This window comes from Chaetodon trifascialis, chromosome 19, assembly GCF_039877785.1.
Source record: "Chaetodon trifascialis isolate fChaTrf1 chromosome 19, fChaTrf1.hap1, whole genome shotgun sequence".
Lineage (NCBI taxonomy): Eukaryota > Metazoa > Chordata > Actinopteri > Chaetodontiformes > Chaetodontidae > Chaetodon > Chaetodon trifascialis.
In genome coordinates, this window is record NC_092074.1 from 23,091,114 (window position 1) to 23,113,219 (window position 22,106).

The 22,106-nt window shown below is 46.9% G+C and overlaps 1 protein-coding gene across 26 annotated transcripts in view; it reads right to left on the reverse strand.

Annotated features, from left to right (window-relative positions):
- Nucleotides 1–22,106, reverse strand: part of afdna (afadin, adherens junction formation factor a) — a 79,493-nt gene that overhangs the window by 49,131 nt on the left and 8,256 nt on the right. For 19 of the 26 annotated variants that reach the window (XM_070986724.1, XM_070986710.1, XM_070986729.1 and 16 more), the window contains exons 2-8: nt 5,606–5,801; nt 5,380–5,492; nt 4,728–4,885; nt 4,283–4,443; nt 2,618–2,775; nt 935–1,019; nt 538–684 (exon numbers count right to left, since the gene is read on the reverse strand). In XM_070986724.1, coding sequence (XP_070842825.1) covers nt 538–684; nt 935–1,019; nt 2,618–2,775; nt 4,283–4,443; nt 4,728–4,885; nt 5,380–5,492; nt 5,606–5,801 — 1,018 coding nt within the window. The remainder of the gene's footprint in view (nt 1–537; nt 685–934; nt 1,020–2,617; nt 2,776–4,282; nt 4,444–4,727; nt 4,886–5,379; nt 5,493–5,605; nt 5,802–22,106) is intronic. The other 7 variants (XM_070986727.1, XM_070986725.1, XM_070986723.1 and 4 more) reach the window with 2 other exon arrangements.

Below are 22,106 nucleotides of genomic sequence, written 5' to 3' on the forward strand. Positions count from 1 at the left end.
CACAGTGGCTAAATTCCCATATATAATCAAACTGTACTGTTGTCCAGTAATTACTGTTTTTTACCAGGAAAATGTGCAGAAGTGTCAGTAAGTGCTTCTTATAATACTGCAGTACTTATTCTGGAAGCTTGAAGGATCAAGAATGAAGCTTCTGAATGAAGCTTTGAGCGTTGAACTGAAGTCAGCAGAGGCAGCAGACACCATCAGCTGTCATGGTCTCCAGCAGAGACTTCAGCCACTCCTGACCTCCTGCTGTGACTGTTACACACTGAGGGAATCCTGTGCTGGTGGGAGCAGAAACCACAAAGCAGCTGGGATCCATAAAGCGTCCACGTGTGACGGACTCACCTCAGCAGGAGGAGGATGACCACCTCACCTTTGAGCAGCCCTACACGGTAATTACAGCAGCTGCGTGGCTGCCTGCCTGTCACAGAGCAGGTGCTCCTGCTTCCATTAGCAGTACTGTTGAAGTCCAGCTGATGGACACTATTCCTAACATTATAGTGCGGTGCGTGTATGTGTGTGTTGCGGTTTCACCTGGACTCAGCTCCACCAGGTAAGGCAGTTTCTCTGGCGGCAGGGAGCTGCTGCCGTCCTTCCCTCGCAGGCCCTTGTCATCCACTTTCCTCCCCTTCCTCCCCTGGTAGTCGGGGGGTCTCTTCTTCAGCTGGAACACGAGCGCTCCTGACGCACAACATAATAACACGTCAGAATGTCGCACTGAAACTTCGAACTTGACGTTGACATAATTAACCAGCAGATTCTTGAAACCTGTTCTGTACAAAGCATGTCAATTCTTTCAACCCAACAAGACACCTCAAGAGCAGGAGGCGAGGAGCTCCTGGCAAAGTGTAATGACTGTTAGGCAGCAGGAGGGGGCGGTAGCAACCAAGAGATGAGGACCAGTGTGAGGGAAGCATGCAATCTTTATTACCTCTGTCTGCAGGCCAGTCCCTGAAGATCTGCAGTGGACACTCGGTATCGTCCAGAATCACCTCCTTTCCGGACTTATCGTCTTGCTGCACAGAAAGGAAGACAGACAACAAATCGCTCAGTTAAGCAGCCAAACACAGCAAAGCTCACTGATGAGCGTAGTTAACTGAGACACTTCGAGACTGTTCATGACTGACACACACAGCAGAAGACGGCAGGTTTCTGAAGCTGGACGACTAACTGCTCCTCATGTCTGGAGGCTGCAGGGTCCACATAACCTCGTCTGTGAAGTGCCAAAGGTTCATTTCATGAGTCCTGACTTCTCTTAATTCACCACATCACGCTGCCTGAAATATGCATTGGATTTTACTGTTTGGACTCTGCTGATGCAAAAGTTGATAAGTTGTTGTGGCGAGCCATTAACCGGCGTACAAACCATTACTGAGAACAAAGAGCAGAGCTGCTCTCTGATTGGTTAACAAAGGAAACGATGATGTTCTCCAGCTTCACACATGTTGAAGTTTCTGTTGTATTTCCTTACAGGCTATCATAGCTGCCCTACATATCTTCATCCTGTTCGGTCTCATCTCCGTTAACATCCCCTCCCCCTCCGACAGGAACGCGCTGACATGCTACTAGCTAGCATGCTAGCGCTTCTCTCTCATGCTCACTAACCTAATGGACTTTCCCTGTGCTTTAGTCTCATCAGCAAATTGATACTGACTATCAACAGTGAGAGTGTGTGTGCGTGTGCGTGTGCGTGTGCCTGTGTGTGTGTGTGTGTGCGGTCTCCAGAGGGTCTTCCATTGTATTGGCTGAGGTAGCAGCAGTTATTTCATATGATTGGCCGTAGCCAGAGTCCATCTGAGAGGATAGATATGGGAGAGGCTGCGGGGAGGGCAGCCAAGTTCACTGTCATGCACGCACACACACAGACACACACAGGGAAGGACATGCATGCACGCACGGACAGACAGACAGACAGACAGACAGACAGACAGACAGACAGACAGACAGACAGACAGACACACACACACAGACACACACACACACACACACACACACACACACACACACACACACACACACACACACAGAGCATCTGCTGCTGCTATAGCACTCAGTCTGAAAGCAATTGAATTGCATTCCTCCCAAAGGTTTTAGTGCCAAGCAGCATTCTGTTTCAATCTGCCGGTCCAGTGAAGAGTGTGTGCTTTCATATAAGTGTGTGTGTGAGTGTGCATGTGCATGTGACCGTGACCTTGGCTGTCTTCTGCACAGCCTCTCAGAAGGATGATGGAGGTGTTTGTTGATGAGACAGACAGAGGTGGTGTTGAGATGAGGACTGGGAGGATGTGGGTGTTGAGCGGCAGGCAAAGGCCGACGGGATATTAAAAAAAAATCACTGTGAATCTGATGTGCATCAAATTATGACGAATGAGCTGCTGCCATCAAATATCCTTTTAACAGGATCCACTTCAGCTGCAGAAAACAGGACAAAATGTGCCTCAAATGCAGCAATTAACACCATCTTTGACAGAAACAGAGCAGACTCAGTGTGTTTGGCGCACTGTCCACCTGACAGGATGGAGATGTTCAATGTCAGAGTGGGAGGGTGGAGGAGGCGTGGGATCAGACGGTGAGCTAACAGGTGAGGAATGTGTGGAAAGATAAGCGTTGTTACCCGGGCGATGCAGTACTCTCTGGGGTTCTCCTTCTCCAGCCCGTACTTCTCCAGCGCCTCCACCACAGCAAAGTCAGCCGTGTCTCTCGTGGACAGCAGGATGGTCTTATACGGGATGTTGGGCTTCAGACTGTCGGCGTATATCCGCAGAGTGCCTCCTGCAGGAGGAGCACACACAGACATTTTGTTAGCCGTCGTTTGATTGTTATTCGATCTCAAAGAGTCTAAATATTCATCTTTTTCATGTGGACCACAGGACACAAAACAGCCACCAACCCTAAAGAGATGAAGTTAGTTTACGACATGGAGAGACTACTGATGTCCTTACAGCGGACAGAATATAAGTCTAAGCTAAGTCTTCCTTAGCTCAAGCACAATCCCTGCTGATGATCAGTTAAGGTGACAGGAAACCTTAAATTTGACTGGACATCAGTCCCAGCAGTATTCTGTGTGGGGATCCTGACTTCAATGCGCTTCATGCATATAAAAGACAGCTCCGTCCATCATTTAGAAACGTGTTGAATCACAGAAGCGCTGACTGCGGCGCACACTTTCATCCGCAGGCGCCGTGACCGTGACGTGTCAATCAAACATGAACACCTTGGTATGTTCCACGAGGGAGTCTTCAGCAAAGCAAACAGGATTTTCAGACACATTACATAAAGTGAGCTGGTCTAAAATAGCACCTTCTGCTGGGAGAACGTCACTGTCTAACCACAAGCCGTCCTGTCCCACCGGGCGTGTGTGTGTGTCTGCCGTGTGGGGACAGTGGTTAAAGCTGTTTTTAGAGTCGTTCAGGGGTCCATCTGTCCGCCTGGCAGAGCGCTTAGGTAACGCCTGAGTCACCAAAGCAGCCAGCGCGTTCATTTCATTCATTCAAACATGCACGTATGTCTTCTTCTGTTTGCAAACACGTCAGCGTGAGACTTTCCCACAACATATGGCCGTCTGAGCACCAGCTGATGTAAACATGATGCACAGCCATCAGAGACGGAAAAGACAAGTTGAGCGTTTCCATTCTAACATGCATTCAGCTCCTTCGTTCTTTGCAGAAACACGACTGGCAGTGACTGCAGCTGCAGCACCTCCACCAGCTGCTTCGCCCAGGCCTCCTTGCAGACTTCTCCAGCTCTGGATAAGGAGCTGCGGTGAACTGTTTCCAGGTCGCTCTGCAGATTTTCTGCAGGGTTCACGTCAGGTTTGTCTTAAGCCACACGGAGACATTCAGACTTGTTCCGAAGCTGATCCAGCTCCGGCTGCGGCTGAGTGACGCGGGTGTTGTGAGAGGGGAGTCTTTGCATGGTGTCATGTTCACTCTGGGAGCAGGGTTTTACATTTGGCTCATTTATCGTCAAACCTGATCAGTTTCTGAGCTCTGGCTGCTGCGAGGTGTCCTTATATATTCCACTCATGCTCGCTGCACAGTAGAGATTATTAGCCAGGTACTGTGAGCTACTCAAACTTATCTTACTGCTTTGTAAAGCACTGAAGGAAATGTCTCGGTGGTTTAAAACTTCCATTTCATTATCATGAATCTCATTTAGCTCCTGGGAATGTTCCCTCATGCTCCGTCCTCCTGAGGCTGACAGTGACGGCCTCGGCTCTGGATGCGAGTGAACAGGACGTGCTGAGTTCATCAGAAGCCAGAACAAACTGCTGAAGTACCTGAGTCAGGCCTCCCATCGCTGCTCATGAACTCCTGCATGCGTTTCTCCAGTTTCTGCTGGCGTCTCCTCTTCATCACCACCTCCGGGTTGGAGATGGTCCTGGTGAAGCTGGTCTCCGGCATGTCCTTGTAAACCTCTGCAGCCAGGCGACTGTTTTCCCTGAACCAGAAAAAGAGGGAGAGGAGCGATGAAGGAGAAGTCATAGAGAGAAAGCAAGAAGACAGATGGAGGAACGGAGAGGTCAGAGTTTAAATCACTATTCTTTCCTCTTCTGTGCTTTTCTTGGCCTTAAAAAAACACGATCCTCTCCAAGGACTGAGGATGTAAGGACGGGACAGGAAGATGGATGACTGTGTGTGTGTGTATGTGTGTGTGTGTGTGTGTGTGTGTGTGTGTGTGTGTGTGTGTGTGTGTGTGTGTGTGTGTGTGTGTGTGTGTGTTACCCGTCCTCCCGGCTGAGCGCCTGCTCGTCTCCATCAGGGATCCGGGCGAACTCCTTCTCCCTCTTCTTTTCCTTCTTCTTCTCCTTCTTGGACAGAGTCCTCTTGAAGTTCTGGATCACTCCGTCCTTCTCCTTCTCCGGTCCGTTACTCTGACTCTTCTGGCAGAGAGAGGAAGAGGAGTGAGCGAGGCCCTTTAAGGGACCACGAGGAGACACTAGCGACAGTTCGTAACGACGGATTCATTTCTGAATGAAGAACGATGATCGAGGACAAATCTTCCTCGGCCATCTTAGAGACTTACATCTGATCAAAAGGAGATTTCATTTAGTTTTAAACCTGATTTATTTACTTCTGTTTCAGTTTGTGACATCCTTCATTTTACAGAAGCTGCTTTTTTGACAGAACATGGATCAAAATAATACCTAGAAACAGCTAACGGTCAGTGTGGCGGTTAAAACTGGAGAGAATCACCCCATTACATGAATCAGAACAAATTTAAATCAACACATTTTATTCTGGACTCCTCGTTGTTACACACAGTCTACTGGTCTGATGAATGAATGAATGAATGAATGAATGAATGAATGAATGAATGAATGAATGAATGAATCAGCTCGCAGGTTAGCAGACAACAGCAGACAGAGCGGCTGACCTTGGGGAGGATGTCGTTCTCGTTCTTCAGGACGAAGCGTCCCTCTCTGTCGTCTTTGTTCCAGTTCAGCTGAACGACGAGAGGCTTCTCGTCCAGGTCCAGCTGACGCTCTTCTAACACACACACAGATACATCAGTTCATCTGAGGGTCAACCGTGTCGAACTATCATTGTTCACTGAGAGGTTAGTGAACCTCAGCTTCTCACTGGCCGTCTGTGAGACTCACCGCCACTGACGTGGACCTCATACAGAGAGTATTTCGGCGAGGAGAGCATCCTCATGTCTGGTCTGAACTTCTCGGCTAACGTCTCGATGACGTCCTGCGTTGTCGCCGTGCTGGACACTCTGATGCACTTGGTGGCAAAGTTACCGGCAACCCGGTCCTGGAAGTAGAACCGCATCACGCCATGGAACTCCAAGTCCTGTTCAAGAGACAGACTGTTAGCTGGAGCTTAACATTCAGTATGCTGGTGCTAACATGCAAACTATTACTATTTATGAATACGTCTGGAGTTAGAGAAGACTGTTGATTCATTTCAACTGATTCCAACACTACAAGACAGCAGTCATGATCAGGCTGCACTGTCACATGAGGAGAGAAGCATCGGTGGCTGAGGGCCAGCAGAGGAGTGTGTCAGCAGGTTGTTCAGCCAGTCACCGACCTGGTTGTCAAACCACATACCGACGTCTGCGCGCAGTAACCGACTTCAGGAACATGGCTTCTTGAGAAGACACGGCGCCCTGAATCCTTTTCAAGAAGTTTCATGGAAAAGTCTGACCGATGCATTTCCTCTCTCACACAGGCTCAAACAGTCAGAGCTGGATGTGGAGGCAGCAGGCTGAAGTAAACACCCGGGGCTGTCTGCACCGTATGTCTGTGTGGGGACAAACTCATTACCCACATATTGACACTTCCCTCTGCAGGATCCACTACACAACAACAGCGTCTTAAAGACACAGCACGCACAGCCCGTCCTGATATAATGGTATGTCCCACAGTGCTGACAGTGCAGTGAACTGGCCTCGCATTTCATTTTAAGTGCCACTGAAAAGGTCTGGGTCTATGTGGCAGCTTGTGGACATAAGAAAGCTTGTATGTGCTTTTTCTCTAACATCACCATTCCTACGAAGCCAAACTGGATGCTGAACTATCACAACGATGGTGGAAGCCGCCACCACCAGATCAAATAAACACACCTCAAAAACAGCAAAACTGAACAAGCTTCAAAGTCGCACACACAGCAGGGTACTGTAGTGTTCGTGTTATTGTGTCCACCCTCTGCGGGGGTTTTAAAGTAAAACTCTGACTGTGACTGGTGGTTCTCTGAGGAGGATGCTGTGCATTCATGAGCGTCTGTGGGAAAACCCTGTCTGTGGTTCGTCCTCAGCGCAGGTATCTTTGCTGTCAGCGTGCCAGCGATGCACTTCTGAATGGTAATTCTGAAGAGGGACCTTGCCAACATGGAGGACAGCTGGCTGAACGGCTTCCTAAGGTCACAGACTGAGTGTGTGTGAGGGCGAGGTGTTCTCAGGTAAGTGTTCCTCACACACATTCACACAGTTAAGACTGATTCAGACATGTGGACAGAAAGTAAAACCAGGGTGAGACCGCTGAAACCAAAACTTTCTTTTCTTCAGCTGAAAGACAAAACGTCCTCCATCGCTCTCACCCGTTGCCTCCCCCTCTCTCTCCCCTTCCCCCGTCTGATCGAGTCACACAGGCAGAGTGGAAACACTGAGCGCAGTTTCGATAGACGAGGGTGGAGCTGGGAATGTGTGTGTTGTGATTTCCTGCTGGAATGTGGGTCATTGAGGGTTGCCGTTGTCAGGCTTGCGTAACTGTTTCTGTGGAGACACTGGTCCACTTGGGTTCAAACAAAGCCCAGCTAAGAGCCAGCAGTGGATAATTAACACGCCGGCCAGTTCAACCACAGTCCCCCTTTTGGCCACTGGGAATAGACAAGTACAAACACATGTGGTTCAAGTCCAGTGCAGCAGTCCAGCTCCCCCACTCCTGCAGAATGGTACAGTCCCACAGAAGCATGCCTCCAGGTTATGGTCCTTATGCACACCCCCATGTTTGTGGCAATGGTCCAGTCTACAGGTGTGCCACATCATACTGTTCCCTGTGAAGGGTGTTGATAAAATTGATGTACTTTTTGTCTTGACTGTAGCTGGAAGGTTTAGCTTCGGTAAAGCAGAGCATCCTCCTTCAATCTGTTTATTTATTTGTGTGGCCTTTTGCTCCCCGTAAGTAATGCATCATTATTTAATCTTTCTGTCTGCAGTGAATGAGTCACGTCTCAAAGGACGCACAAGTGAGTCACGTTCAGTCTCTATTCAGGAAGAAGTACGATTATAGATTAACAAATACCTACAACAAGCACAGGCGTGAGGAGTCCGCAGCATATTTGAATGAAGACCAGGAAGACCAAACACAACAACAGAGTTCACTGTGGAAGACGTGACGTCTATAAAGCTAAATGTGCGACACCTCGCTGAGCACACGGTTCAAAGGGTGCTGCAGCTTGCACCACTCAGCCACCTCAGCTTTTTTAATTGACATCAGCTTCATTTCTCCAGCAAAAAGGACAAGAAAAGGAACAAAGGACAAATCCATTTGGACTTTAAAATGGACACAAGCCTGACCTCGGACTTTTTAGCAGCTTGTTGTTGGAGCGCGTCAGTTAAATGCTCAAAATTGCAAAATGTAAAACGTGAGGGCAAAACAAGAACAAACTGTTCGGTTGATCCTTTCTGCAGCTTTCGTTTAATCCCTAACAGCTTTTTATTTCGCAAACAGCACACGGACTGGCAGGAAATGCTAATGCAGCAGTATGTCACCAAACAACAGCCCGGATAAGACCCGCTACACGCCGCCTGTCAAACACACACGTCACATATTTCCAGTCAAGTCGAGGCACCGAGGGATCAAGCGAGCTTCGGGGAAGTCTTTGAAGTTGGACTACTTCTGTCACTGTGGGGTGCGTTCATACAGAGGGTCCACATGCAGTGGATGTGCACACTTTCTGCATCTGATGCTAATTAAGTCCTGTGTGTAGTTACCGTGTGTACATCATACACAGAGGGAGAGAGAGAGACAGGTATGAGTGCTACCTGTGACTATTTATGACACGCACACACAAAGTAGGACAACACTGAAGCAAGATGTTATCAGCTGGATAAAAGCTGACAGAGACCAGAGGCGAGAAAGTGTGTGTGTGTGTGTGTGTGTGTGTGTGTGTGCGTGCGTGCGTGCGTGCGTGCGTGCGTTCAAGCTGGTTGGTGTCACGCTGTAGATGTTAGCAGGGAACCAATTATCTGTTGTTTACGGATATTTAACAGCAGATATCGACGTCTGCCAGTGACGGTGTGAGTGGTTTACTCTCTGACAGCCCAGACAGTCAGCAAATCAGGCGGGTCGACGCATCGGCCGCTTTTAGCTTCATGTAGATAAACAATATCTACGTCAGTGTGTCCATATGTTAGTCACAACTCCTTAAAATACAAGTTTAAGGCATCCTTAAAAAAGACTACTGGCTAATTTACTTTCAGCAAAGTTGTAAACTCTGAGGTATTCTATTATCATACCAGATCGAGCAGGTTTGTGAGAGGCATAAGTCCATTCAATGAATGGTTCATAACACACTAACACACAGCTGTAAGCAGATGAAAGTGTGTGTTAATGTGTTTGTCTGCTGCATAAACAAACAGTGAATGTTGATGCAGGACAACAACACTGTAATAATATGGAAGACGTTCTGATTGCTGACAGACATGAAAAAATCCTTACAGTGCAACTACATTATTCAACAAATGTTTGTACGCTGTGTCAAAGAAAAGTCTCAGCGTTGGTAGATCTTAGTTGGTGTTTTCTCTACATGAAAAACGCTCACGCACACACACATCTTGTTCTCCTCCTCTGGAAACACTCGGCTGAGGAGCGTCAGATGTAAATCCGTTTCATAAGCAACACTGAACTCAAACAGCTCCTCTGCAGCCGTGCGTGTGAAAGTGCGTGACGCTCGTTGAAATGAAACAGAGGGGAAGCACGCTGTGAGAGATAAGCCCGACCCATCACACTCTGTGACTAACACCTCAGGGTCAAAGGTCGTCCAGGAGAGAGGTCAAAGGTCGCGTGTGTTCGCATGAGAAAGTGAGTTCACTTCACTCTGGCTGTAAAAACCAGATCCCACCTGGTGCCTGTCTCTCTCTCTCTCTCTCGTGTGTGTGTGTGTGTGTGTGTGTGTGTGTGTGTGTGTGTGTGTGTGTGTGTGTGTGTGTGTGTGTGTGTGTGTGTGTGTGTGTGTGTGTAGATTACACTTTAAGCAGACTGGAGCTTTCCTGCCTGTAAATTCATTTTATACTGGAACGAACCTGAAACCATAAACTGCTGCTGAATAAGTTTGAATGTCATCACCTCTTCCCGGCTCCACACCTCTGAACAATGGCGTGTAAACAGACACAGGAAGTGGTATCACTGAGCCCAAATCCAGCCCGAGCCACATTTGGAGATGGTTTGAAAAGCAATTCCAATTAAATTCTACAGATGCATCTCAGTCCGGTTGCTCGAACCGAATTTCAGAGTGTCTTCTGCATCACTGGTAAAATGATGTCTGATGCATCAGAGCAGCGGTGCAGAACTCGTGCTGCTATTAGCAGAGTTTGGTGTGATGGACGAGTTCTGCACCGAGACTCCACAGCGCGATTGTTTTGAGGGCAAGAAGACTCGTAGCGTATGTAGTTACCTAAGCCACCATCACGACTTCTTTGAAAACACCAAGATTTAGCAACTGCTGTTAGAAAGTTGGTGCTTTGGGCAGACAAACGTGCTTTATGAATATGGTAAATTATTATTATTATTATTATTATAATTATTATTATTATTATTACCACCACAGCAACCCCTGCAGACAGGCAGATGATGTCTGGACGCACAAGTCCGATCGGATCGCTTGCATGTGCAAACAGTCCATCTTAAAGATCTGAACAGCTATCGTCAAAGTTAAAACAGAAAACTCTGCATGCGGTGCGTTTGTCTTCATAAACATATAAATATTTGTCTCTGGATAAGTCAAACAGACAGTCTTGTCCGGCCACAGTGGTCAGTACTTCAGGATGTTGAGTCCAGGCGTCCGTGAGAGGAAACAGAGGATGCAGACAGGCTGAGAGAAACAACACGAGGGCCACTGGAAGCTGCTTGTTTGCAAAAAGGGAAATGTTTATCAAAGCTTGAGGTGTGCAGACAAGACAAATAAAACGCCGCCTGAGGAGCATCCAGCTCAAACACTTATCAGCGCGTTATGTTCCAGCCTCTCTAAAGTTTGTCTTTTGCTCTGTGTGCACCTTTGTTGACGCATCCTCATCACAGGCTTCAGGAGATACTTTCACTTTCTGCAAGCAAGGAGTTTCCAGTTGTGCTGCTGTTCGAGCTGGTATTAATGGCTGCTGCAAAGGGTGTGCACACTGCTGCTGTCCTGAAACTCCACGACACAACACTGACGTTTGACTGAAATCTGTCTTTTTACCCTCAACAGGCACAAACACAGCCGGCCTGGGAACAGCTAAATTAATATAACCTGGATATAATCCGTTTTATGACTGAACCCTGCTCATAAGGAGCCCTCCATCACATGCCGTCACCGCTCTTATCGTTCTCCCTCATCTCCTCTTCAGTCTCCATCTTACAAGAAACAGCAGTGAGCCTTCAAAGCTGTTTTTAAACCCGTGCCACGCACACACAGCTCGGCTATATTTGTGTGAGAGGGAAAGTGGGTAGGGGGTTATCAGGTGTTCAGGAAACTAACCAGAGCCTGTAAACCACTTTTGGCTCCAGCGTCTGTGCTGAGACTGAACACGGCTGCGTGTCAGAGCGAACGCTGCTGCAGACGTGAGGACGAGGTTTTAGGATCAGGTGTGCACCGTTCACAGCCCTGATTACAGTCTATCAATACTGCCATAGATCAATACCTACAAACACAAGTCTAATGGAGGAACACGTCTAATGCCCACACACTGTGATCCAATGAGATCTAAAACAAATCCATTGGTACAAACATTCACTTTACACTCAAATGCAACCTCGTTAGACCCTGAAGGCACCAACTTGTCATACTGGCCACCTCAGCCGTCCAGCATCAGCGACTGATCCAACCATTAGCTTCCACCTCGACAGCTTTGACCGCTCTTTGCATAGAAGCTGGTGTTAGATCTGAGATGGTGAAAGCTGCTCTGACTGACAGTGGCTCCTCATCACACCTGAACAAAGAGGTGACCGCTTCCTGCAGGCTTTGACCTCTCTGAAACCACAATCTCACGTCAGCGGGATGTGATGGAAATGCAATATGAAAACAATTAAAGGCAACACAACGTTTCCCAGTACGTAGCCATGTCTCACTGGCTCGTGGATAAACCACCGATCCCGAACCTCACTCTCTCGTTTTGGGCAACTTTTCCTCTTTTCAGAAGGCAGTTGGGAATACAATTCACCACTATGTTGATATGAAGCCCTGAAACCTCAGCTGTTCTGGGGAAGATGTGGCCCAGTTTGGTGAGTTTAAAGCCAAGCTGCTGTTTTCTGCTCCTGTTTCCCACCATTAAGTGTGAATAACCCAACTTTTCTTGTTTCCAACACTGTGGTTTCCCTTGCACTGACACTGCAGCCCTGTGTTTAATTAAAGCCCAACGCCTGCAAATGAGAAAAAGCTGAAACCATAGTTTCCATGGAGACACTGAATACTTGAATTTGAATTTCTTGGGGGCATTGAAGAGATGAATTTACAGAGAAGGGAGGAGAGGAGCTTTGTGGATGATGGCTGTTTGAAAATGAGAATAGATTCCAGCTGCTGTGCGTCATCCTAGTCTCACACACACACACACACACACACACACACACACACACACACACACACACACACACGCACACACACACACACACACACACACACACACACACACACACACGAGCCTAATAAAATGAACTGAGTTCCTGAGTCAATATTGTTGCAGCCCCACCTGCAGCAACACGGGGGGATTCCTCCCTAAGCCTGACTGAGGTCAGCTGGACCGAGGTTTAAACTCAGATGTGGGGAGGGGAAAGTCGTCCCATACCAGGTCCCAGCAGAGACATTTCGAAGACATCAGACACGCCGACAGGCAGAGACAAAGACGGGAGAGGAGGAGAAGATGAAGAATCCCATCGCATGAAGCGGGAGAATTACTTTCCTCGTGCTTTAAATAGCCAAAGGATGCGAGGCTCACTGCACATACACCACAACATCCACCGTCAAACTGAATCTAAGTTGTGAAACTTCAGGTGGGTGCAGTCTGTGATGTTAACTCTGTTCTACTTTCACCTAAAAGCAAACGTGCATCAGTGTGTGCTGAAGTTATCTGACCTCTGTTAATTGGTTTCAAGGCATTTTATGCAAACGCTGGCCATGAAAAGACCAAAGGGTCTGCAGATGTCCACAGCTTACATTTTAGTAACACGGACAGCTTTATTTTTTAGCTTGTTCTCCAGTCTAAACGCAGAAAATGGGACGTATATTAATACAGTTTATTTGTCAATGTCCTAATACAGAAGAAATCTGATGCTGAGAGATGAGTGATGGATTTCACTCACTGGTATTAAATTGGCATTCTATGTCAGCAAATATTGTTAGTTGATGTAGTGGAATTGATGCTTTTTGACAGCTTTTCAATGACAAAAAATACACATTTAGAAATATTCGGCTTCCTAGCGTTTGTGGTTGGAAGATGAACAGCGCAGGTCGTCTGTTCAACAGCCAAAGTGGGTCTCAGAGCTATGAGGCTTTCATCCAGTCGTGCAGCATACAGCAGAGGTTATCTGATAGGACCACAGCTTGATGGAGGAAACCTGCTGCTGTGGATTTACTGCTCACCTTTTAACTGTCTAGGTGGAGACGCATATCTGGAATGAAACCTACAGTCACACTGCAGTCACTTCCAGCCTACAGTAAGTTTTTAACCCAAGAAAGAAGCCAAATACTGAAATATCCCAACAATGTGGTCCAGTTAGTGCTGGATCCAAGCCAAAATCTAATTTGGCTAATGGTGACTGTGCCGATCTGGAATTTCACTGAATTTCCTGCAGAGCAAACCCAACCAGACCCAGCAGGAGACACAAAGGGAGGCAGCCGAGGCCTGTTGTCCAGAGCGAATGAAGGACTAAATGCACACATTTCCTCTGTGGCAGCACAGAAAAGCCTCTTTGTTTCAGGTGAGTTTCTGCTTCAGTATCGAGCCGTCCATCCCCCACCCCCGTCCACCCAGCTCACCCTGTCATCCTGACAGAGTAAGGCATTGTGGGAAGGTACGGTATAAATCGTCTGGACCCAGCAGTGACGCCTGGCCACAAATCAGACCTGCTCGCCGCCTCAACGCCTCCATAAGCAGCCCACAAGGATCAAGGCTGGCAGATAACTGCATGGCCACTGGAAGGAAATCACTGTGTGCAGAGGTGTGTGTGGGTGGGTGTGTGTGGGTGTGTGTGTGTGAGGTAATTGCCCACCACAAGGCCGTTAAGGGCTGATGAGCTTGTCTCCAGTCTTCCAGCCATGCCCAGACACAGAGTAAACATACATGAGACATGATGTATGGCTGACATGGCTGCCAGCTTCACTTCAGGTGTCACTTAAGATGTTTCATCACTTAAAAACCTGTCTTCATACAGACACCTTGTCTCCTTACACGCATCACCTGTAAATTTGCCCATTCTGAGGTCATAAAATCTCCAAACTATTCTAACTATGCACTGTGTTGACCACAGTTTGGCTAAAGAAACACTTTTATATCATAAACTCTCTGCTGAAACTCAGCCATAAATGCATATTCACTTAAACGCTTCAGCTGGAGATCAGAGCATAGTTAAAGTTAAAACCATGGCTGCACATAGTTTGGGTTCACACAGGGGATTCAGGGTTTGGAGGGCGACCACATCTTAACCGTCCAAATGACTGATAGGAACTTGTTCATCCATCTTCAAGCCTTTACTGAACTCACACACAGGAACAGTGTGAATCAGCGAAGGCCAGGCTGACAGAGGAGCCATTGTTCAAGACACCAAACAACACGGTGCAGTTCTGCTTTTCCGAGTGGGACGTGCAGAAAATGTGTTGGTGTCTTCAAAGGTCTTTGTTCCCAGAATCTGACCTTAAGGCCCAGACATGTGAGGACAGGATGGAAATGCTGGAGTTTGACTGCTTGGACACAGAATCTATCTATTTTTTAACAACAGCGTTCAAAAAACGCTCACAACACCACCTCTGTTACAAATAGAGACTCGGACTGACATAGTGATGAACTAGCAGTGTGGAAACGTACATTATCCTGATTTTATCAAGACAAGACAGGAAAACGGAGGAAGCTAAGTTTGTGCTCAAACATTAACATGGGACGAGGCCAGAAAAGAAGACACGTCTTAAAGGTCTAAAAACAAGGAAACCAGGAATAAAGGCATGTCTCTAATAGAAGCCTGTTTCAAATCAGGCCAGGTGCTTTCCACAGTTGTAAATATCGTGATCACCTAAGAGATTTCACAGCATTTTCTCTTCCTCTTGGCATCATATTGGTCAGATCATAAGATAGTCGATGTTGGCCATTACTAAACGTATTCCAAAGATGTCCACGTAGTATTTGTGTCAGCTGTGACAAAGTGGTGACAGTGTGACTCCAGCGGAAACGTTCAAAGTGAGAGTGAGAGACTAAACGGACAGAGGAAGCGTTCACTTCTGCTCCATTTACTGATATTTTCGCTCTCATTCTCAGTAACTACAAAAGAAGCAAGAGAGAGAGACAAAGAGACAGAGAGAAAATAGAGACCTCTGCAAAATAAGGTCACACATGCTTCTGGGCGTGTTCGTGTGTGTGTGTGTGTGTGTGTGTGTGTGTGTGTGTGTGTGTGTGTGTGTGTGTGTGTGTGTGTGTACACACCAGAAAGATCAATAACAGTCTGCAGTGGTTTACGGGGGGCTGGTTAAACATGGCACCTTGTGATCAGGGCTATGGAGTTACACACAAACACACCAGCGTGAGCACAAGTGTGACCTTACCAGGCGTCTCTGAAGGTCCCGACATGCAGAGAATAGAGAAGCACTATTAAGAATGCAGCGTGCACGCATGCTAGCAAGCACATGCACACACACACACACACACACACACACACACACACACACACACACACACACACACACACACACACACACACACACACACACACACACACACACACACACACACACACTCCCGGGATGAGGCGTTGAATTATGCAGGTCCGCCCACATCCCTCTCTCAGCCTTGGAGTGACTTTGGTGCAGAAACAGGGAGGAGGAGGTAATGACAAACTTTGAGACTGACCAACAGACCTGAACTACCTGAGGAGGCTCACATCAGAGGAAGTCTCTCTTTTCATTACCTGCTGTGTATAAAGGGCCTCACAGTAATTAACTGCTGTATGATGCAGCCTTTAAAGCCCCATTCACACGGGATTTTTAATATCCACAGAGGACGTCTGCACGCTTAATCCTGTGTGAACCTGCCATGTCTGTAATCTGCAAAGTAGAAATTCCACCACAAATTACCTCAAATTCAGGGGTCATCTGATGATATCTGCTGCTGCTGCTCTATTTTTAAAGCCTCTGTTTGGGTTTTTCTGCGGTTTTCTTCCCTCGCTCTGAGGGTGAGAGTCATTAAGTCTGTGATGAAAAATGTTAATGGGAGCTTTGATGGCATGCTGGGCAAAAAATATGGAGAATCATTTAGCGAGTCTGAATAAAGAGTGTAATCTCAGATCAGTAAACTGGACTGAAACATTCACCTGTTGTTGACCAATCAGTCACAACTCAAGGTTCATATTCATATCTTCATATCATGGTCTTCATCAGCAGACAAAGTTTGCTCAGCTGCATAAAGTCTTCAGACTTTTGTCCAAAGCAAACTCTGGAGCTCATAAATGCACATTTTCAAACCTGAATGTTAAAACAACGGCTCAATAAAAACCAGACAAACTCCATCTGCTGAAGACTGTGCAATACAGCTGAAAGCTCAGGAAGAAGAGTCAATGGACCCTAAGTTAAGAATGGGCTGTAAAGCTTAAAAGATTGGGCCTTAACCAGGAACTATTACTATTGTTTAATCTACTGATTATTTTCTCTATTAATCGTTTGGTTTCATTGCAATATCCCAGAATGCACACCAGAAATGGTTGTTTTGTCTCACACAGTGCAAAATCCAAATAAATTCAGTTTGCTGATCACACATGACACCAGTGGGTGCTCGTCCATGTCTACAGCGGGCTGTCTCCAGAGACAAACAGCCGACACTCCGGTGAATGGAAGCCGCCACTGGAACCCAACACCAGCAAGCTCCTGACCAGTGCTATGGCAACCAGTTCATAGCTGGGTGTCATGTGGCCGTGGCACTGGTATTCTGGCCCTGCCCAGTTTGGGATGTCAGGTGCACAAAGACAGGGGGAAACAAAATATGCTGCTGCAGCAAAACGGTAACCAAGAACTAAACCAAGCTGAACGTAAACGAGGCCTTTTCAGTCCAGACTGGAGCAGCTTCTACCAGCAGGAAGACACTTTTCCAGTTCATTAACTAAAAATCCCCACGAACACTGGAAAACAGTTCAAACAGCATCTCAGGTTAGAAGCAAATAAACGCCTGCAATCCCTCTCCTCCTCATCCTCCTCCTCCTGACTGATGCTCCTCTCCATCTCCCAGCTCCAGCACTTACTCCTTCCCCAAGCCGACCTCAATCTCACAACCCTGACGAAATAAAAAGTGGGTCTGAACGAGTGATTGGCTCTGACATCGCATCGTCAATACTTCATTGATGGGTCTTAAACCATCTCCTCCTTGTGCCCATACAATCTGAAACAGTGAATTATTCGACTACGACTAACTGTACCAAGTTTCTTTTCTTAAGCAGAAAAAAATCTGTTAATAATCAATCAATTGTTTTGTCTAAAATGTCTGAAAACAGCAAAATTGCTGATCACAAGTTCAAACATGTTGGGATGTGAGCAACAAAAACACCTGTTTGGAACATTCCACAGGTAAACAGGCTCATTGGTAACAGGTGAGAGGATCATGATGGGGTATGGGGTGGAGCAAAGTTCACCACTTTGTGAACACATAATTGGTTAAAGGAGACTTTTTTGGAAACTGGGCTGTGTTTTAGAACAGCTGTAAGGTGTTTCCAGGGTCTGAAAAGTTATCTGATTAATGATGGCTGAACTTCTGCAAAGCACCAAAAACACAATTCATCGGTCTTAAAGCCTGACTCATCATAATGTCTGGGCGGCCTTCTAACTGGCATCAGGAAGCCTTGAAACATCCTGATGAAAGTTGCAGATATCCTGAAACTGATGCAACTGGTGCCACAAGTATCCAAATTAGCAGATGACATCATCTGGCCTTCAGCAAGAGCCCAGCTCAAAGCAGCAGAAGCCCTGGTCAGAGCTTAATTTCCACTTCTGCAGGATTTAGTGCACCAGGACATTCCAGAAGTCCGTCACAGCAGAGCGTACATACTTTCCACTGGTTGGCTAAATTGCCTGGTATCAGCAGCGTTTAGTGGTGGACTCTGCCACTCACAACGCTGATGGATAGTGTGGTGCATTTGCATCAGGCGCTGCCTTCTTGAACAAACAACCGAGCAGGAAGAGTAACGTGGAGCCTCCTCTTTCAACAATCATACACATACATACAAACACACATAAAAACAACATGCAGGGACACACACACACTGCCCTCAAATAAATATCAACGCACAACACTGAGGAGCAACTTACAAACTATTTTTCTTCTTCTCTTCCCTGAAAGAGATTGAGGTGGAGGTGGAGGTGGAGTGCTCCCCAAGTTGGGAGTTGTGGAATGCAATACCATGTACCTTCCCCACACACACACACACACACACACACACACACACACACACACACACACACACACACTGGGCTTGCGTCAGCGATGTCAGCCCCTGTCACACATCACCACTGCATTGCTGTGTGTTTGCGAGTATGAGTGTGCGGGTGTGTGTCAAAGCCATTCTTATGAAACAGGGCGTAAAGCTAAGAACAACAAATACGAGCGGGTGGGGCCTCGTGGAGGGAAGTCCCCGGCCCGCTGAGGTCACCCACACAGTGTTATTGTAGTTCTTTGGTTCAGATCCTCCGCCGGGTCCTGCCAGGCGGGTGGGGCTGGGCTGAGACGGGGTGCAGCTCCGTTGGGGAGTCTTCTAACAACCAGCAGATGAGAGTCCGGACAAACACGCTCCTCTTTGATGGAGCTGGTGTGCAACTCTAGACGGCAGCACCTGCTTGTGATTGGCTGCTCATCGCTTGCTGAGCAGCGACGTCTCAAACATGTGCTGCAACTTATTTCATAAAGGTGCAGATCACTTCTGTACGGCTGAGTGAGTCTGACTTTTGATGCACAGTCAGTGTATTTGTATTGCTTTGCTGCCATGAGATTAGCACATTAGTCACCTGTTACCAGTGAACCTGTTTACCTGTGGAATGCTCCAAACAGGTGTTTTTGGAGCCTTCCACGACTTTCACAGTCTTTTGTTGCTCCTGTCCTAACTTTGAAATGTGTTCTGCATCACATTGAGAAAAAGCAGATATTTACAAAAATGAAAGAGCTCAAACATTAAATATATCGTCTTTGGACTCTTCACAGAGAGAACGTCTCAACTTTCACATGCGCACATTTCTCTCACTTGCTGCTGTGCGTTCACTTTGCGAGCCAAAACCAAAACCAAAACCAAATCTTGATGTGAACACTGTTAAGCTCTCTTAAATTCCTTTTTCTCCCCTAAGAAATCACGAAAAGGTTGAAGTCCAGTCGAGTCCACCCGCACATCTGCTCTCATGTGTTTGGTATGCTGCGACTTTCACAGACAAACACCAAACCAGCAAACATTTCGACACGCAGACACAGCGCCAAATATTCTGTGGTCCCGTCTTAAAGGCTGAGGAATGTCACCAGTGTGTGTGTGTGTGTGTGTGTGTGTGTGTGTGTGTGTGTGTGTGTGTGTGTGTGTGTGTGTGTGTGTGTGTGTGTGTGTGTGTGTGTGTTCCTCATTGTGGAGGGTTTGTTTTGCTGGTAATTAAGATTAACCAATCAAAAAAAAAGCCAACCCTGCAGTTTATCGAGCCAGATGTCACAGTTCAATAAGACGTCCCACGCTGGTCTCACCTACACCAGCTGTTGATCATGTGATCTCAGGATCTCAGTTCCACCTTTATACAAACATACTCTGGTCAGGTGATACAAATAAAGGCTGATAAAGTCACATATCATCACATGTTTTTACAAGAGCCCGTTCAGATCACCTGAGCTGCATCTGACTTTTCATTTTCAGTGACGCTGACCATCATTTTCTCAATTAGTTCATTTATCGTTTACGCTTCAAAATGTCAGAAAACAACCAAAAATGTCTTCAAATCTCTGAGCCAACGATCCAAATGATGAACCAGCTGATGTCTTACTTGTCCCTTCTGTTTCTCGAATGTCCTCAGACAAGAAAAGAAGCATTGAATCTGCAACTAGCAATTCAGAAGGTTTTCAAAAATTATGAACTCATTATTCATAATGGAAGATGCTCAATGCCTTTAAATCCGAAGGCCAATCTGCCAGGTCGCTCAGATGCTGTCCTGTAATAAACTTTATTGACACAAAATGCACGAGTCCACTGAAGGATTTTTATTTACGGTCGCCCTCGTCTGACCACGTGTGCACTGCCAAACAATAGGTTTTACTCCCAGCAGTGACACAGACAGTTCCCTCCTTGTTTTCCCTCCTTGTGGGCCACGACTTAGACATTGATCTGCTGCAAAGCACCATGGGAGCTAGTAGCAAGCGGCGCTAAACACTCATAGTCATTGGTTCCTGATTGCTGTCTGATCCTGTGAGGTCAAAGGGGGGTTACGTCCTGTGCGATTGGCCCGCAGGGAGGTGAGCGGGTTCTGACTGACAGGTGGGAGAGCGAATCAGCCGCCTGAGAAGGCAATGTGAACCAATGGAGGCCGGAGGAGAGGAAAAGGGGGCAAGGCGGGAGGAGGTGAGCCAGGCCTCAGAGGGATTAACACGGTCTGACAGGCTGGCTGGGACACACACACACACACACACACACACACACACACACACACACACACACACACACACACACACACACACACACACACACACACACACACACACACACACACACACACGCACACACACACACAGCTTTTAGGGCGGGCTGCTCTGCTGAGCACACACAATACTCTGCTTGTTTTAGAACAAGAGGAAAGAGAGAAAAGATAGATAAGAGAGAGGCCAAATCACAGAGGAGGAATGTGTGTTTGACAGACGCACAGCGAGCACAGCGAGCTGGATTATGAACCACAGGTGCTTCCCAGCTAACGCACTTCCAGGGAGGGAGCGACTCCCGCTGTGGCCTTAATGTAAATTCCATGACTCCTCCACGACTTTCACAATTACTCCTCTTTTCCGAAACGTCTGGACTCCGCCCAGGTTTCACTGAAGGCTGTCTACGTTGAAACGAGCATATCGCACTCAATAACACTCGCATTTCAGGTGGAAAATTTCCCAACATTCCCCAATTTCCACAGGGAATCCATCAGGATACCTGACCTTCTCTGTGTGGAATTCACTGTCCAAGACTGCATGTGCATTCCAGGAATTCCACGACCAGTAGGAAGGCTGGAAACCATGACATCTTCCCCAGTTGGATCCTCACAAAGGGCTCAAACACACACACGCCCACACAGAGACCATGCTGGTGTGTTATTCTGGACTGCTTAGGGAGGCTTCTTTAAGGAGGGTTTTACATATATTGATCAGATTTCGGCAGCCCATCGAGGAAAATGAACTCCCTCCAGCCAAACTAGAGAAGGCTTCTGCAACTTTAAGGCTTAAAGAACCTGTAAATTAACGTGAGGATCAATTATGTGATCAACTTTGCAACCTAAACAAATGTAAATAAAAACTGGCTCAACTGGGATGACTTCTCACACTCAACAAAAACAACAACTTTGGAAGACTGTATAATTTTTTTAAAGCCTTAATTTCACTGGAGGACAATTTTAAAGGTTCCTCAGGAGTCTAGAAATTTGTGTTTGGGATACACTTCAGTTGCTGTTTTGCATTAGCCGGCTAAATCTCGTGTGGTTGTCTTCTCTGATCTCTTTGTTGAAACACTAAGCAACTCAGGTAGCAAATGTTGGGCTTGATGGCACATGCTGAAAAATGAAAACGACCTGCAATTAGCCGTATGCAGTATTTGCTTCGTAATAGTCATCTGCTGCTGCTTCGAAACGAGAAGAGGCCTCTGGAAGCAGACTTCAGCGCTTCAGGAGAGGCTGCAAGCATGAATCAGTTTATCAAATGATGTATGCCTTCAACGTGTGTACACAAAACTCAGCAAACAAACATTTTCCTCTGCATTTGGGCTTCTGGTTCACACACAAACAGCATTTTTCCTCTTTTGTCCACCATCAGTTTAATCACGTGATGCCACTTACTAACCTTTCTATCTACGCCTGGATTTTTCCTTCATTAGATCGAACTTCAGGAGCACATCATGACAAAGACTGTTTCACCCATAACCAACACACAGCCTGCATCACTCCAGAAGTGGACTCCCTAACGCGCTGAAATAACCAGTGATGATAAATATCCCGGCTGTCCAGCGT